Here is a 17,196-nt window from a genome sequence, read left to right on the forward strand (position 1 = left end):
AAAAAAAATAATACTCAGTGAATTGCCACGCAATACAGCTAGGAAGTCTCTTCAGAACATAGTGGCACCTTCTTAAACAGTAGGCAGCATCAGAGAAAGCAATGGAGAAGTTATTGTGGAAACTAAGGCGATGGTGAAAGCAAACAGTTTAGCTCTTACCTGGAAAAAAGTCTCACTCTCGTCATTCAGGAGGGTTCGGGGAGGTGTGATGACTGCAAAAAACAAGGAAATGATACTATGAATAGATCAAGAATAAGAAGCAATAAGCAAATAATTCATCAGATAATTGTCTTCCATATGGCATGAAGGACACACAGGGAGATGATGGACGAAGTGCTGAAACTTTGCAAAAACTCACCCCCAGTCACAGATCTGGGTTGAATCCATCATCATTCTTTAGCTCACTTCGCCACCCCAGTTCAGACACAGCTATATGCAAATCAGTCTTGACCCTGTGCCTCATGGGAACAGTCCAGCCTGAACTGCCAAACCATGTCTTCCCTGGACTGGAAACAAGCATCCTGGGACCGGTTTCGGGGTAACACCCCTCATCAGCCAGGCTAGCTTGAATCCAGTGGCAAAGTGAGCAAGGGACCCACTTTTGGGGAAACCCTGCCAACTTAGGGCGATCAAAACAAACACAAGGAGATGATGGACGAAGTGCTGAAACTTTTCAAAAACTCACCCCCAGTCACAGATCTGGGTTGACTCCATCATCGTTCTTTAGCTCACTTCGCCACCCCTGTTGAGACACAGCTATATGCAAATCAGCATTGACCCTGTGCCTCATGGGAACAGTCCAGCCCGAACTGCCAAGCCATGTCTTCCCTGGACCGGAAACAAGCATCCTAGGACCGGTTTCAGGGTAACACCTCTCATCAGCCAGGCTAGCTTGAATCCAGTGGCAAAGTGAGCAAACACAAGGAAACACAAGGAGATGATGGACGGAGTGCTGAAACTTTTCAAACACTCACCCCCAGTCACAGATCTGGGTTGAATCCACTATCATTCTTTAGCTCAATTCGCCACCCAGTTCAGGGTGGAGGTGAGTCCCGAAATGTTTCAGCACTTCATCCATCATCTCTCCTTGTGTTTGCTTCTATATGGCATGGCCAGATGCATCTGCCCAGGGAGGGGCAGCTAAAGGAATTGGTTACATGTGGTTAACAACATAATACACATCAGCACTTCTATACCTATATTGCCAGCAATAACTCAAACATTCCACCATTCATATCCCATCCCCCTGTCCCAATTCAGAGCCATCAACTGCATTGCTCTAAGAAGCAAGTTTGACACATCAACAAAATCACAAAAGTAATAGAAAAACACTACGGTCCAGGTAACAAAGAAACTGTTACTGTCTTCTGTCTTGTCGACTAGCACCTCCTATTAAAACCCCAAGGCCTCGTTCTCAAGGTTACAGATTTAACAAAATCAACTGCCCAATTAAAGGCAAAGCGAAAACTCTGGGAATCTCGGACTCTAGATGACTTTCACTATAAGGATCCAGTAAAAGCATGGATTAATGACTCATTCATACCTTTAAGCTAAAGGCCCACACCATACGAGTGGCTTCTCATTTCCTCCAGGTTGTTGGTCACTTACTAGTTGGTCACTTCTTTGGACCCCATCTCTGTATAAACTGGTTCAAACAACTTACAGATCAGAAAAAGAAATTCTTAAACTATGCTCATCTACCAAGATAGCTGGTACCACAATGTCAGAATTCAACGTGTTAATCCCATGGATGCAATTCCATAGGCGTTGCATTGTATCTAACAATCCATATCGATCCAGAAGATATGGCTATGCCACAAAGGAGACAAAATACTGCAAGGAAACAAAGTGCCTGAAACCAGGAGCATATGCGAGGAGCACAGCCCATTATCGGTGCAGAGGGACGAGTTGGGCAAGTGAAGAGGGGGTATGGAAGGGGCACAGTAGAGTAAAGGTGGAACACATGGGGGAGGGCAAACAAAGTGGAGGCAAAGATGTAATACTCACACAGGTAGAATGGCACAGAAGAATCCTCTAGGTGGCTTTTGACAAAATCTTTCAAGGCACGAACTGTAAAAGTCAGGCAACACAAAGTTAGCATATTATACGAGCTTCTTGGCCAAATAAGCACGACCATAACAGGGATTTACGAATGTGATATCTCAAGAATCCAAAGTACTATACCCTCTTTGATGCTGCTGCATCATAGATGTATTTAATATCCACTCCAACATCTCCCCCAATACCCAATGGTACAAAGACTGCTGAGTACAAGACAGCAGGACCCCTTCAAGGAATCGTCAAGTGGGAAGCCTCTGCCCAGCACATTTGTGTCAAGCAAAGAAGGTACAGGGTTGCAAACAATTACTGCTTGTCCAGAGAAAGCAGCTAGTCGAATTTTAGCATTGCTCAGCTGTGCTAGAGGGATCACAAGGACTTTTAGCAGCAAAAACGTTGTAGCAAAAAAATGATGCAATGGAGGAAGGCAAGTGACTGAACAAGGTTTACAAATCTAATAATTAATTAATGCCTCAGTTTCTCTAGGTTAGATATCAATTAAAGACCAAAACCATTATTATGTAATTACAATACATGTATGCCTGAATATAAGTGTACCCAGGAAAGAATAGAGATGTACCATCTTGTACTGTGCTCTCTTCAGGTAAGGTTTTATTTATGTGGTCTCCTGTAACAGTTTCTAAAGGACAAATAACTAAACATTTATGTTGGTGGAGGCTGGTACCAGGACCATGCTATACCTTGCCATGGGGCACCAGGTGAAAGGCTTTGGGAGATGCAGCAGAAGGAAGAATGTCAGTCATTTGTCAGAGGTTGAGATTTAACCATATTAGGAATGTCAGACTGGGCAAGGTGAAAAGAGTAAAGGGGCACACTAAGGGCAGTGGGATGTAGGGGGTTGTCAGAATAACGAACAGCATGTGTGTGCCAGAGTAATGGATGTCATAGAAGCACAACAACAAATGATGTTTGGTGTGCATTAAAATGGTAGCCAGGATTACTTTGATAACTGCGATAATATTAAAGGATATCATGGGGGCCCCAGAACAACTGATGTCAGCAGCTGCCAGGGTAATGCTTACTGGTTTCCTCTGGGTGGAAAAATCCCTGCAGGATGAATCGGTCTGGAAAGAGCACCCGTAGCACCACCTGTCAGGTAAAATCAAAAGGTAAAATGAGCGACGGCTCCAAGCAGTATTTAATGCCATAAAAACACTGCTCTACATATACAGTCTCAAGCACCACAAGCCCACCAAGACTGCCTCCTTTGCAAGCTATGTATACAAGCCCGCCAGACACTGCTGTGAAAGACAGTTTCCTAACCTCAGAAGTCATTGTAACCACTATTTCTTGACCTGTTTAATAAAGGTAATATGCATTGGGATGAGGAAGACCTGAGCAGAGGGAGCCCCACTGTGTTTGCTGTTAGGAGGGGACTGTTCTACAACCTTGCAGTGGGTTCAGTGAAGGCCAGTGGAGAGTCCTATCTGATTTGCCACTTTATGTATATATTACCCACACAGGTTTCCTACAACAAGAAAAAACTAGTTACTTACCTGTACACTATGGTTCTCCAGTATGATCTTTCATAGATTCACATGCTTGTATCTTCCCCGTTGTCATTGTGGGAGTCTCACGGTAAAAGAATAACCATTGCAGTAAAAGAAAAAACTGCCTGGAAACCATAGAAGAGTATATTATTGGGTAACCACTCATCCTCATTATGTGGCCCAAACAACAGCCAATCAGCTGCCGGCCCTGAGATACACCATCCCTAGCACAGCCACCATACCTCAGATTTCCAACAGCCCAAGAGTGAGCAACGGATGAAACCAGAGATAAAGGTGGTCTACTGAAGATGAAACGGGGAGGTGGGTGGGCCGCATGTGAATCTATGAAAGATAATACTGGAGAACCATAGTGTACAGGTAAGTAACTAGTTTTTTTCTCCAGTATTGAACCTTTCACAGATTTACCTGCTTGTATCAGAATAGATAGCAGTCCTTATCCCATATAGCGTTTCTAGGATAGACCCCGTTGTCTCCAGGGCTCTGCTTTGTCTCTTTTTTTTAATTATTGTTTTTTAAAGCTATACTGCATATTTTGAAATTGCTGTAAGATAAAATATTCATTAAGAACTACGAAACGGTCCTTTACAGCTGTGAAAATATATACATACACAATTATATATTTAGCAAACCATAAAGTGAAAGACAAGTACCTTAATGAAACAGATGCCGCAGAACTGCTGGACCCGCTGCTGAATCTGCTTTCCACTCCGTGTCCAGACCAAAATGTCTGGTAAACGTGTGCACATTTGTCCAAGTTGCGCTCTGCAAATGTCCGGAAGCGAGACACCTGCCAGCAACGCTGTTGAAGTTGCCATCTTGGAATGAGATCGTGGAATGAGAGCACACTGATGTGTGCAAAGGTTTTCCTGCTTTTTCATGACATAAAACGATGGCAGATGCAATCCATCTAGAAATGGAAGTTCTTGAGAGGGCCAAACCTTTCCTGGGCCCATAATAAGCTATAGGCAGTTGATTTGTTTTACGAAAAGATTTAGTTTTTTCAATGTAAAATTTGAGGCATCTCCTAATGTTCAATGTGTGCAGAGATTTTTCTGCTGCAGTGGAAGGATTCTTGAAATATGTGGGCAACACACATTGGTTCATTGCGATGAAAAGCTGCAGGAATTTTAGGAATAAACTTTGGATTTGTCCTGAGAATTACTTTATCTTGTCTGAATTGTAGGAATGGCTCCGAAACCAAAAATGCTTGGATCTCGCTGACCCTCCTGGCCGAAGTGAGGGCAAGAAGTAAAGCTACGTTCCATGAGATGGACTGCAATTCAGCTTTGTGAATCGGTTCGAACGGAGCTCTCATGAGTTGAGACAAAACCGTGTTGAGCTTGAAAGGAGGTGGTGGATGTTTAATTGGTGGGTACTGTCTGAACAAACCTTTTAGGAACTCTTTAATCAGTCTTTGAGACCAAAGCGATGGACAATCTGGAGTTCTGCGGTATCTGGAGATAGCCGCCAGATGTACTTTTATTGATGCATGAGAAAGTCTGGCCTTGGCTAGGTGAAGTAGATACGGAAGTATTTGCTCTGGAGAAGAATTAAAAGGGTGTACATTTTGTGTTAAACACCAATTGCAAAATCTCTTCCATTTTGCTGTATAGGTTTTGTTAGTAGAAATTGCTCTAGAACTTGCTAGTATCTCTCGGCATTCTTGAGGAATATCTAATGATTGAAATTCATGCTCATACGGTTCCAAGCTGACAATTTTAGAGAGGTTAATCGCGGGTGAAGAACCTGTCCTTGTTTCATGGAAATTAGATCCTGTATTATTGGAAATTGCACTCTGGGTTCCACTGACAAATGGAGAAGTTCCGTGTACCAGAACTGTCTCGGCCAAGCCGGGGCTATCAAAATTATGTGGCATGGTCCGACCTAATTTTTCTTAGAATCCTTGGAATTAGAGGGAATGAGGGAAACGCATATGCAAACATCCCTGTCCAGCGAAGGTGAAGAGCATTTCCCCCGCGATCCTGCTTGCGGAAATCTGCTTGCGAAATGTTTGCATTTCTTGTGTTGATTCGCAAACAAGTCTAATTTTGGTTTGCCCCATAGACTGAATATTCGTAGGAGTTGATCGTGATTCAGTTCCCATTCGAGGCAAATGGAAGGTGATCTGCTTAGGTAATCTGCCCTTGTGTTGTGCACTCCAGGAACGTGCTCTAACAGCAAAGCGATGGTGTGCTGTTATAGCCAATTCCAAATTTCCTGTGCTTGAGCTGACAGGGTGTTTGACTTCATGCCACCTTGCTTCAGAAGATAAAACATTGTTGTCGTACTGTCAGTCCTGACTAGGACTGGCGAGCCACGAATTCTGGGAAGGAAGGCTTGAAGACCCAAGAATAATCCTTTTAATTCCAAAAGATGTGCAGTGTTGCCTCTTGAGTTGACCAATGACTTTGAATCTCTAGGTCTTGTTAGTGTGCTCCCCAACCCTGTAAGGAAGCGTCTGATGTCATGACGTAACTGGGAGACTGAGGTTCGAAGAGGAGACCATTAGTTAGGTTGTTCCTGATGCCCCACCATGACAGTGCGCGTTTGATCTGAGTGTTGCTATTGAGTTTGTCCTCGAATGAACCCAGGGCTTGAACCCACTGCTTGTCTAGAAATTCTTGCAGTGGTCTCAACCAATGGGATGCAGGATGACATCATCCCCAGCAAAGATTTGAAGATCCCGATTGAATCGGACCTTTTTGATATGATTGATGCCGTCAAACGCAAAATCTTTTGTATGCGTTCTTCTGAAGGGTATGCTTTCGCTTCCTGAGTATTTAACATTACTCTGAGGAATTGAAGTGACTGTGCCGGAATAAGGGAAAACTTCTCTTTGTTTATCTAATACCCTAAATCTTCGAATAGATTTATGCAACTTATTAGGGACCTTTGCGTTTCCTGGTACAATGCGCCTTTTATCAGCCAAATATGGAAAAATCTGTAGACCTTACTGCCTCAAGTGTGCTGCGATCAGGGCCATACACTTTGTGAAAACCCTTGGCGCAGATCTGAGGCCAAAGGGCAATACTTTGAATTGGTAATGACGCCCCGCCACCACGAACCGCAGATACTGTCTGTGCTTTCTGTTAATTGGGATATGGAAATACGCATCCAAGAGGTCTAATGATGCCATGTAATCTCCTCTGCATAGTAATAGGAGGATTTCCTGCAAAGACAGCATGCAGAACGAAAATTTCTTTATGTATTTGTTCAGATTTCTGAGGTCCATTACCTGCCTCCATTTGGTAGACTGCTTTTTCTTTATGAGGAAAAAGTGTGAATAGAATCCTTTCCCTTGTTGTTCTAGGGAAACTTCTATTGCTCTTTTCACAATGAGAGGTAAGACTTCTTCCTTGAGGGCTGAAAGATGTTTTTGCTTCCTGTGAATAGGTGGTTGAGTTGGAGGTTTTTGCAAGAATTCTAGCGTGTGGCCTTGTTGTATAATATCCAACACCCATTTTTCTGATGTTATTGACTGCCAATGATTGAGATAACGAGAGAAGTAATGGATCTGCTTGAGGTGAGACGGGCCGATGGCGCCTGAAGAACGTAACTGCCTCAGCCTGGAGTTCTGTGTCTTTCCTCTCGCAGCAGGTTACCTCCTAGCCTGCTGTTGATAGGTGGTGTTAGAGGACCAATACTGCTGATTGTTGGAAAACTGACGGTACCCCTGCTGTTGGTAAGGTTGGTACCTGTTTGATTGAAAGGAGGATTCCTGAAGGTATAGTCCTCTCGATCCTCTACCACGAAAAGATTCAAAACGGCCCTGCTGTAAGGACCCCAGAGCTTTGGCCGTGTCCGTGTCCGCCTTTATCCCTTGATGCGCTTCATCAATGTGCTTCCCGAAAAGGCTCTCCACATCAAAAGGATTGTCCATGATTTTTGCCTGGACCTCAGGTCTGAAAGATGTGGATTTTAGCCATTCTAGCCTGCAAAGCGCCACTGCTCCAGCCAACTGCCTGAAGCCCACTGACACTATGACCATCGCTATGTCGATGGACTCCGACGCTGCTCTGGCTCTGGCCTGGACAATTGTAGTGGCTTCCTCTCAAATGTCGTCCGGAAGGTGGGACAGAATTGGTGCGATGTCCAACCACATTTGTCTATTGTATCTGCTGATGAGTGCCAGTGCTTTTGCTGCCCTGATGGAAGCCGCTGCCATTATTGCAAAGCGCTTTCCCACGCTATCCATTCTCTTACCCTCCTTGTCAGGGGAGCCGAACAGGCAGACACCAGATTTTTGGAGCGTCTCTGCTGCCTGCGTAACAACGGACTCAGGACGTGGATGACCAATCAGGCACGCTGGGGAAGTCTCAGGAGCAGGGTATTTCTTCTCAATTTTTAGAATTAAGGCTGGTACTGAGGCCGGATTTTTCATCAATTTCAGTCCTTCATCCCAAATATGTTGGATTATCGGGATAGCTCTTACAGATTTTCAAGATGTTTCATTAAAATCATATAGAAAACATTCATTCTCCTTCACAGGCAATGAAAGTACTTCATAATAATAAGCTTGATGAAAAGATTCATAACGTTTAGAACCCTGTACCGGACGATCTTTAAAGGAGAATTGTTCCTGTACTTCCTGGAATTCTTCTTCATCTGACTCTTGACTTTTAATGTGCAGTTGAGAGGAACTATAGGCTACTGCATAAGGCCCTTCCTCCTCAGACTCCTGACAATCCAGAATCGTGGATGGTTAAAGCGGTGACATTTTTGGCATGGAAAACTGTGCTTTTTTGCCCGTCGACGGGGCAAATCGTTTAATTGAGATGAATGTGGAGAACTTCGTTGTCGGAGATCTAAAAAACGTCACCATCGACGGCTTGCTCGTCGACGGCGCAGATGTTGACAACGACGATGGCCTCACACTCACCGTTGACGGAGTCGACGTTGTAACAGCTGTCGACGACGCAGTCGTGGTCGAGATGGTCGTCGATGAGGCGATTGTTGTTCGAGTCGTTGACGCCTTCATCAGCGAGCTGACAGGAATTTCTTTAAACTTCGACGACGGAGCCTTAATCTCCAAGGTAGTTCTGTGTGGAGTATGAGGCAGAGAAGAAGAGGATGACTCTCTTTCTTTAGATTTTCTGGATTTTTGACTTTTTTGTTCCCCTTTCTCCTAAGAAGACTCCCTCTTATGCTTTCTAGAGGAATGTCCTTTAGAATCTCCATCAGAGAGTCTGTGGTTTTCTTCTTTTGAAGCCATAATAACAGGTGTGCTTCTCTGTACTAAAGTGTCTTTGCAGAGAAGGTGCGACAATGCTTGCACTCCTTTGGAACGTGCTTGGGGTACAGACAGTACGAGCCCTCCTTGTGTGGGTCCTCAGAACATAATCTGGCTTTCCCACAGGATCTGCAAGATCTGAAGAGTCTCTTTTTAGAGTTTTCAGACATTTTGAATGAAATATAGAGGAAAAATCAGTACCTCACTTCCAGCTGTTGAAGGTCAAAAGTTCAGCAAAGAACAAAGTGAGCTAGGCTCAGGGAGACTCCTTCTCACACGATGGGGGTTGGAAATCTGAGGTATGGTGGGCATGGTGTATCTCAGGGCTGGCAGCTGATTGGCTGTTGTTTGGGCCACATAATGAGGATGAGTGGTTACCCAAGAATATACTCTTCTATGGTTTCCAGGCAGTTTTTTCTTTTACTGCTATGGTTATTCTTTTACCGTGAGACTCCCACCATGACGAGGGGAAGATACAAGCATGTCAGTCTATGAAAGATTCAATACTGGAGAAACAAGGGGTCCCATTTCAGTCTGTACCTTAAAGTGTTCATCTGATTCCAAAAGAGTTTTTAAGGTGATTTGTTTGTTTTTTAAGCTGTTGCTTGTTACAAACTAGTCAAATGTCTAAGTTCACAGAGAACCCAACAGGAGCACAATAATTTCCTCTGCATGGTTATATTGACTGCATTAATGTCTCACATTACATTTACTTGGGAAGGAGAGGCCTAGTTAATTAAGTTCCCGGGTCCACTCTAACTGGCCTTCCTCCAAAAGGAACAAAAACGCATGTTCATACCCACAAAATTGTTCCTACTCTGGGAGCAGTTTCTACACTTCATTGAACCAAGAACTGGCAGATCCAATGTGGGTAGGCTAATGCTAATTAACCTACTGGTGGATCAGGCAGGTAAAATATACTGTTCCTAAATGTTTATTTGAAATCTGACTTTACCATTGAAATGGCCTTTTAATTTGAAGAAATGTCCTTGAATGGCTATTTTCGCTGTTTCCAGTCAAAAGTTACAAATTAAAGTTTATAATCTGTACTTTGGCATTTTCTAGAATCCAGCTACATCCCTGATGGCTTTGGGGGCTACCTACTGGATAACATGCCAGCATTAAATTGCATATGTTTAACTTTAAATATCAGACACATCACCCTGTGGGCATCAAGGTGTACTCAGGGGTTACCTTTGCATATCTAAAAGCAGAGTTATTTTGACAAAGTTGACAGCAGCTTTTTAGGCAGCTGCAGTCAGGCTATACATGGTAGGCCTAACACCAAGTTTTGCATGCAAACCCAGTGGATGGCACCATAGGTGCTACAGCCCAGAGCTGGCATTTAACTTCCATGCCCTGGGTGTATGTCCTATACCATGCACTTATAGGCTAGCCAAATACATCAAAATAATACAGTTGGCAAAAGCAAACAAACTCTTAAAGTATACCAACAAGCTTCCCAAGAAGTCCTCAGGGTGCTTAAGCAGGGAAAGGGGGCAGCCATATTAGTAACCCCCCCCCCCAAGTTCAGGAAAAACAAAACGATGGTCATAATTCCTTGCAAACACACAAGAGGACATAAAAAAGTTCTTTGTACAAAGGAAAATAAAGATGAGTTGCTGGAAGACTTCTGACAATAACTTGCTAACACCCTTTTGTGTGCTTGCAAGAATTTATGACAAAGTTTAATATGTCATTCTGAGGAATACTTCGAACCACAAATGCCCCATCTTCTGGATATTCCCCAGGTGTCACACTGGATCCAGAATCTTTCAAGCATTATGCCTGCTCGCCAGTAGGTGGCACAGTGCGGCTCCGCACAGACACATTCCGCTCCGGAAGTGGCATGCGGAGCCACATATAAGCACCAGCAAAGCGCGCTGTCAGTTTCTTTATTTTTGCAGCACGAGATGCAAATCCGGAGCTACACCTCAGCTCTTAAAGAGACTAATTTTGCAAAGTATAACTTTAAATACCAGTGTGCAAGAGACAATGTCACCCCCTAAAACCATAAGGTTCAACTCCTACCAAAAGTAAACTGCTGTGACAGATCTCCACCAGATTTGTCTTTGGTGCTTGGGATCGGAACATTTATAAAAATGTTAAAAATGTTAAAAGCACAATAAAGAAATACTGTCTAGGTATTTCTATCCCTCCCCTCTGCATGTTCCAAACAACTGAAATATCTCATCTAATCGAAATTCTACTGCAATTTATCATACTCACAACATATAATTATTTTGACAAGTAAATATACCAACCTAACTAGTCACATCTAAAAAATATACGCAGCTCAAAGACCTATTCCTCCAAAACAAGCACAATTCGATTACTTATTTTACCAATATTCAGTTCACCTCTAATCATTGATCTTTTCTACCAATCCTATTAAAACAAATAATGAATTGAAATGATGTCCTCGGCTCATCATTCCCCTATCAACTAAAGTCAACAATTTAAAAAAGATATAAGTAACCCTTCCTTTAGTTTCCAACCATACATGCCTTTTGGTATCAGAGGTAGAATAACCTTTGATTCTTACTGCCTTAGAAGTAATTCCAGAATCTCTCTAATCTCATTTTAGTGATTTTAGTTAACTTCAAGAATGTTAATCCTCTGGATTGCATTTTGATGTAAAAAATAAAATACAAATCCTCTTGGAAACTAGGATTTGAATGTATTATATCCCTTATGTGTTTTAGAATGTGGATCTTAGAATAGTGTTCCGTGAACAGTGATCAATTCGACACGTGCATTATATTTACAGTGCAAAGTGCACACGCATTGTAATGAATAAAACATCACAGACATTTCATAAGCAATATATAAATCAGTTGATGGGGGCGGATGAAGACGTCTTAGTATAAAAATGGTTACTTACTTGTAGTCCTAGTTCTGCATCGGCGTAATCTTGTTTGAAGTCATGAACAAAAAAATAATTAAACGCACAGTGCAGGGACCATGGAACACTTAATCCACATAATATTTTTAAAAAGTGTAAAGACTAGTATGTCTCATGCTACAGAGCACCCTCTAAAGATCAACAAGGCCGAGTTTTCTTCCAAAATAAAAATTAATAAAAAAGACTTCTTCATTCAAAGCTACATTGAAGCACCCTAAGACTAAACTGCTGCTTAATTATGTATACAAAGAATTGAAAAACACAAGGCTGGACAGGCATAACATTAATGGAGTTCAAAAGCCTTTCAAAAGCCTAGAGGCTTCCATTCTTAGATAGCCTTGCACTGACAAGCTGCCTCTCCAAGTCAGTTCTTTCTGGCGGATATACAGAGTTGTACCTACAAGTCCAAAAGAAACGCTGGGAAGGCGGGAGTCTTGTTTATGACTTCAATGAAGATTGTTGGGATGAAAAACCAGGACTGCATTGATAGTCATACATTTTTTAAAAGCGTAGCTTTCACCTCTCCAAGGAAAACAGCAGAAAAGGCCCAGGAAGCTTTACATATGTGGGACAGGGAAATGCTACAGTCATGCGGGACAGGAACTTACAGATCATTACTAAATGTACGCTGCCCCACCAGCTCTAGGAGAGATCAGAGGCACTTTCAGGGCAAAATATCTAAAGTCCTATGAAGGCTCTGTTTGATCTGAAAGCAGATGTCTGGCAATAGCAGTTGCTATGACTCTTTCGCATAGGTTTACACCAGATTTAGTTCCACACGATAATTGTTTTTCCATTCTTGGTACCCCTGGTCCCTCAAATTACCATGTCCTCATTGGCTGTGCTCTAGTGTTTCCTCTTCTGATAGCTCCACTATTTGTTGCATCTTTGTCTATGCTTCTGTGGTCCTTTTTTGGAAATCCTGCATTTCTTAGCCATACTGGTCCTGTTGAATTTATCCATCTTTGGTTCTCAGACAAGTTTACCCAGTTTGCCTGGGGCTAGTTATAGTAAGACTCCGAAGGTCATCGGGTAAGCCTTTATGTCTTGTATAACATTTTTATATCAATTTCATTTAAAATATTGAAATACTGTCTCTCACTCTGCATTTTATTATACAATTAGGTCTTACAATGGTGTCGCAATGCCTTCTGTAGTCCTAAGAATTTAGTGCAGGTCTTCTACCATCCATCGTACTGGCAAGAGTGTTGCCTCTCCTGCTCTCATCTCCACCCCTTTTCCCCTGGCCCTGGGTTCACGTAGAGTGCTACACAGAGCCTTATAAAAGGGTCTTAGTGTGGCTTAACTAACTATGGAGTCAGTGCTTGTGTCTCAATCAAGACAATAGAGTCTTGTAAATATATTAACAGATTTCCAAATGGATGCCTTAAACATCTAGTGAAATATTTCTTAACCAAGCAGTAGTAGTTGTTTTTCTTCTGGTGGGATAGGCCTTAGTCCTTAATGGCAGGGGCGTATTAGTTAATTGAAAAAATAGTAAATGCATGGAACAACCCAAAGAGAAAACAACAGCTTCAGGGTCACTATACCTGTATGTATTTAACCAAAATGAACAAAGCTGATTGGACTTTCTTACTAATTTCATGGATGTGGAATTCCTAAAGCCCGACGCCCAGGACATATTGTTTGGGGTCAAGGGCAGCAAGTTTTCATGTGTATTTTGCCCTTGGGACAAGTAGACCCAACCCCCTGCAGCACAAACCCTCAAACCCTTTGGCTGCCAGTTTGCAGTACAACATTATGGATCAGGGAAGAACACTGTCTGCAGTTAACCTCTTGGATGCGTCAGAAGGCCCTCGGCCATCTGATGTCACAGTGGGCGTGTGCGTCGGACAGCCAGGGGCCGTCCGATCTGCGCACGCGTCAAATTCCTCCGCACCGCAGCGGAATTTGCGGTCAAGGTAATATTTTCGTCCATATGTTAATGCTGTTCAAACTTGTATTTATGGTTCATTAATTGAAAGCCTTTATTATTAGGTTGTGTCCCTAAGGAGTTAGGTCCTTATCAGGGATTGAGACGAGACCTTATACTTATGTGAACAACAAAAATGTCTCAACCCCAATTACTTCAAATCAGCTTGAATGGATGGAAAAATAATTATTCATTCCAAACCAGGCAAATCTTTTATTGCCATTTACTTCATACTTTTTAAACAATTTTTAAGTTATACTAGCAAAAAACAAACACTGTACATTCAATATTCACTATTTACAAACATCACACAAAATTATGAATAAATTGAGACAGCATCAAAGCAAGCTACAGAAAATACAAAAAATTACAACAAAGACATATAAACACCAACAAATGAATTCTCAAAAATGTGCGTGGAACTTATGCCAAATAAATGGCAAATACTGCAAATCGCTGAACTAATAGTTCTAGTTGTTATTACAAATCAATATGTTCCATCAAACACAAAGCCGACGCGTTTCAAGGCAAGGACAAATGTCCCTGGTCTCTCATCAGGGCTTTGATTCTTTATTATCTGTAGGGTATAAAGAAAAAATACCATTTACTGGACTTGAACTAAATAGATTGCTTCTCCTAGTTTATCCGGGTGTAGTTACCGACTATACATACCGGGTTTGTGGTCATGTACCAAGGGCGTCGCGTTCTTTATAAATCTGAGACACCGAGGGCTTTATTAGGAGGAGGGGTACCTAATAACAACAAAAGCGGAGCGCATATAACTATTGCGCCAAAACAAAAAATGCTAAATTAAAAACTAAAACAGATGAGACTGACCTTAACTGTGCCGTCTCCCGGCCAAACTGCAGATAAATTGTCACCATGTGCCGTTGTTCTATATAAAAAAACATGTGGAAATTCAGTAAGTCTTAGTTCACACGCCGCTGTTCGTCCCACTAAAAGAACGAAAAACGGGCGCCTACCTGTCTTTGTTGCTTCACTGGCCCGAAAACTTTCAATAATTACTGCGCACGCCCGAACCTGACGGGATGCAAAAAGAAAACCATTTCTAGTTAGCTTCTGGCCAACTTGTAGCCGTATTATTCACCGGTAATGCGCGGGGAGGGAACCGCTTACCGTTTTGCTCCGTGACCTCTCCAAACCCGTTGGATTTCGCAAATGATTCAAAGATGGCCGGCGGGCTCTCTGTGATTGAATATACTACTTCCAGAACCAGTGCATTCTGGACTGGGTAGTTTTTAGAAAATAAGCGTGCATGAAAATTACAGACACAATGTTTGAAAATTATGCAGGTGACGCATTGGTAGTCTCTTTACCGGCTAGCACATGGTTGAATTTACAAACCATAAAGGATGAAAAAATGTTCTAATTAGAATAAGGGGATTTTAATCAAAATTTAATATATTGTACCCACAACCCTCAGGGTGTCATTTTATTCAAAAGAATGTGAGGAAACAGGCACTTAGACCACCCACGGGTGCCACATGAAACAACCAAGTCACTCATTTCAATGCTGTTATTACAGGCGTGTGATCTCAGACAAGTTGTTTAATCCACTCTGGGCACTATTAAATTTCAAAATTAAGTATGCTTCTTTTTGAAGCAAGACACGATCAATGTCTTGAAGATTCTTGTTAGAATTAACTACGTGCAGCACGGACCATCTGAAGTCTTGCTCAGTATGGCTCGAGCGGATGTTGCTCTTCCAAAACCCAGAAGTGACTTGATGGCTCAGTGGAAACTCAAACCGATTGAGGGTCACCACAAGTGTGGAAACTGTGTCGCTTGTTCCAACACGATTGAGGGTAAAGAATTCATTCACCAAGGTACCAAATGGTCGCATAAGGATTTTTCCAATTGTCGCACAAAGAATGTTGTATATGTGATACAGTGTCCTTGTCCAAAGATTTACGTCGGCAAGACGAACCAACAGATCAACCATCGAATCAGTCAACATCGTTCTCGAATCAAAAAGAAAGTGACGGTGGCACCCATGGTGCAACACTTCCTAGAAAAGGGCCATACTGAGCAAGACTTCAGATGGTCCGTGCTGCACGTAGTTAATTCTAACAAGAATCTTCAAGACATTGATCGTGTCTTGCTTCAAAAAGAAGCATACTTAATTTTGAAATTTAATAGTGCCCAGAGTGGATTAAACAACTTGTCTGAGATCACACGCCTGTAATAACAGCATTGTAATGAGTGACTTGGTTGTTTCATGTGGCACCCGTGGGTGGTCTAAGTGCCTGTTTCCTCACATTCTTTTGAATAAAATGACACCCTGAGGGTTGTGGGTACAATATATGAAATTTTGATTAAAATCCCCTTATTCTAATTAGAATATTTTTTCATCCTTTATGGTTTGTAAATTCAACCATGTGCTAGCCGGTAAAGAGACTACCAATGCGTCACCTGCATAATTTTCAAACATTGTGTCTGTAATTTTCAGGCACGCTTATTTTCTAAAAACTACCCAGTCCAGAATGCACTGGTTCTGGAAGTAGTATATTCAATCACAGAGAGCCCGCCGGCCATCTTTGAATCATTTGCGAAATCCAACGGGTTTGGAGAGGTCACGGAGCAAAACGGTAAGCGGTTCCCTCCCCGCGCATTACCGGTGAATAATACGGCTACAAGTTGGCCAGAAGCTAACTAGAAATGGTTTTCTTTTTGCATCCCGTCAGGTCCGGGCGTGCGCAGTAATTATTGAAAGTTTTCGGGCCAGTGAAGCAACAAAGACAGGTAGGCGCCCGTTTTTCGTTCTTTTAGTGGGACGAACAGCGGCGTGTGAACTAAGACTTACTGAATTTCCACATGTTTTTTATATAGAACAACGGCACATGGTGACAATTTATCTGCAGTTTGGCCGGGAGACGGCACAGTTAAGGTCAGTCTCATCTGTTTTAGTTTTTAATTTAGCACGTTTTGATTTGGCGCAATAGTTATATGCGCTCCGCTTTTGTTGTTATTAGGTACCCCTCCTCCTAATAAAGCCCTCGGTGTCTCAGATTTATAAAGAACGCGACGCCCTTGGTACATGACCACAAACCCGGTATGTATAGTCGGTAACTACACCCGGATAAACTAGGAGAAGCAATCTATTTAGTTCAAGTCCAGTAAATGGTCTTTTTTCTTTATACCCTACAGATAATAAAGAATCAAAGCCCTGATGAGAGACCAGGGACATTTGTCCTGGCCTTGAAACGCGTCGGCTTTGTGTTTGATGGAACATATTGATTTGTAATAACAACTAGAACTATTAGTTCAGCGATTTACAGTATTTGCCATTTATTTGGCATAAGTTCCACGCACATTTTTGAGAATTCATTTGTTGGTGTTTATATGTGTTTGTTGTAATTTTTTGTATTTTCTGTAGCTTGCTTTGATGCTGTCTCAATTTATTCATAATTTTGTGTGATGTTTGTAAATAGTGAATATTGAATGTACAGTGTTTGTTTTTTGCTAGTATAACTTAAAAATTGTTTAAAAAGTATGAAGTAAATGGCAATAAAAGATT

The 17,196-nt window shown here is 42.1% G+C and overlaps 1 protein-coding gene across 1 annotated transcript in view; it reads right to left on the bottom strand.

The window, feature by feature from the left end:
• The window catches only part of ASPSCR1 (ASPSCR1 tether for SLC2A4, UBX domain containing), a 902,109-nt gene that overhangs the window by 437,469 nt on the left and 447,444 nt on the right, over positions 1-17,196 (bottom strand). Inside the window, exons 10-12 of the mRNA XM_078653432.1 lie at positions 3,102-3,168; positions 2,008-2,070; positions 160-212 (exon numbers count right to left, since the gene is read on the bottom strand). Coding sequence (XP_078509558.1) covers positions 160-212; positions 2,008-2,070; positions 3,102-3,168 — 183 coding nt within the window. The remainder of the gene's footprint in view (positions 1-159; positions 213-2,007; positions 2,071-3,101; positions 3,169-17,196) is intronic.

Source organism: Lissotriton helveticus, chromosome 7, assembly GCF_964261635.1.
Source record: "Lissotriton helveticus chromosome 7, aLisHel1.1, whole genome shotgun sequence".
In the NCBI taxonomy this organism is placed as follows: Eukaryota; Metazoa; Chordata; class Amphibia; order Caudata; family Salamandridae; genus Lissotriton; species Lissotriton helveticus.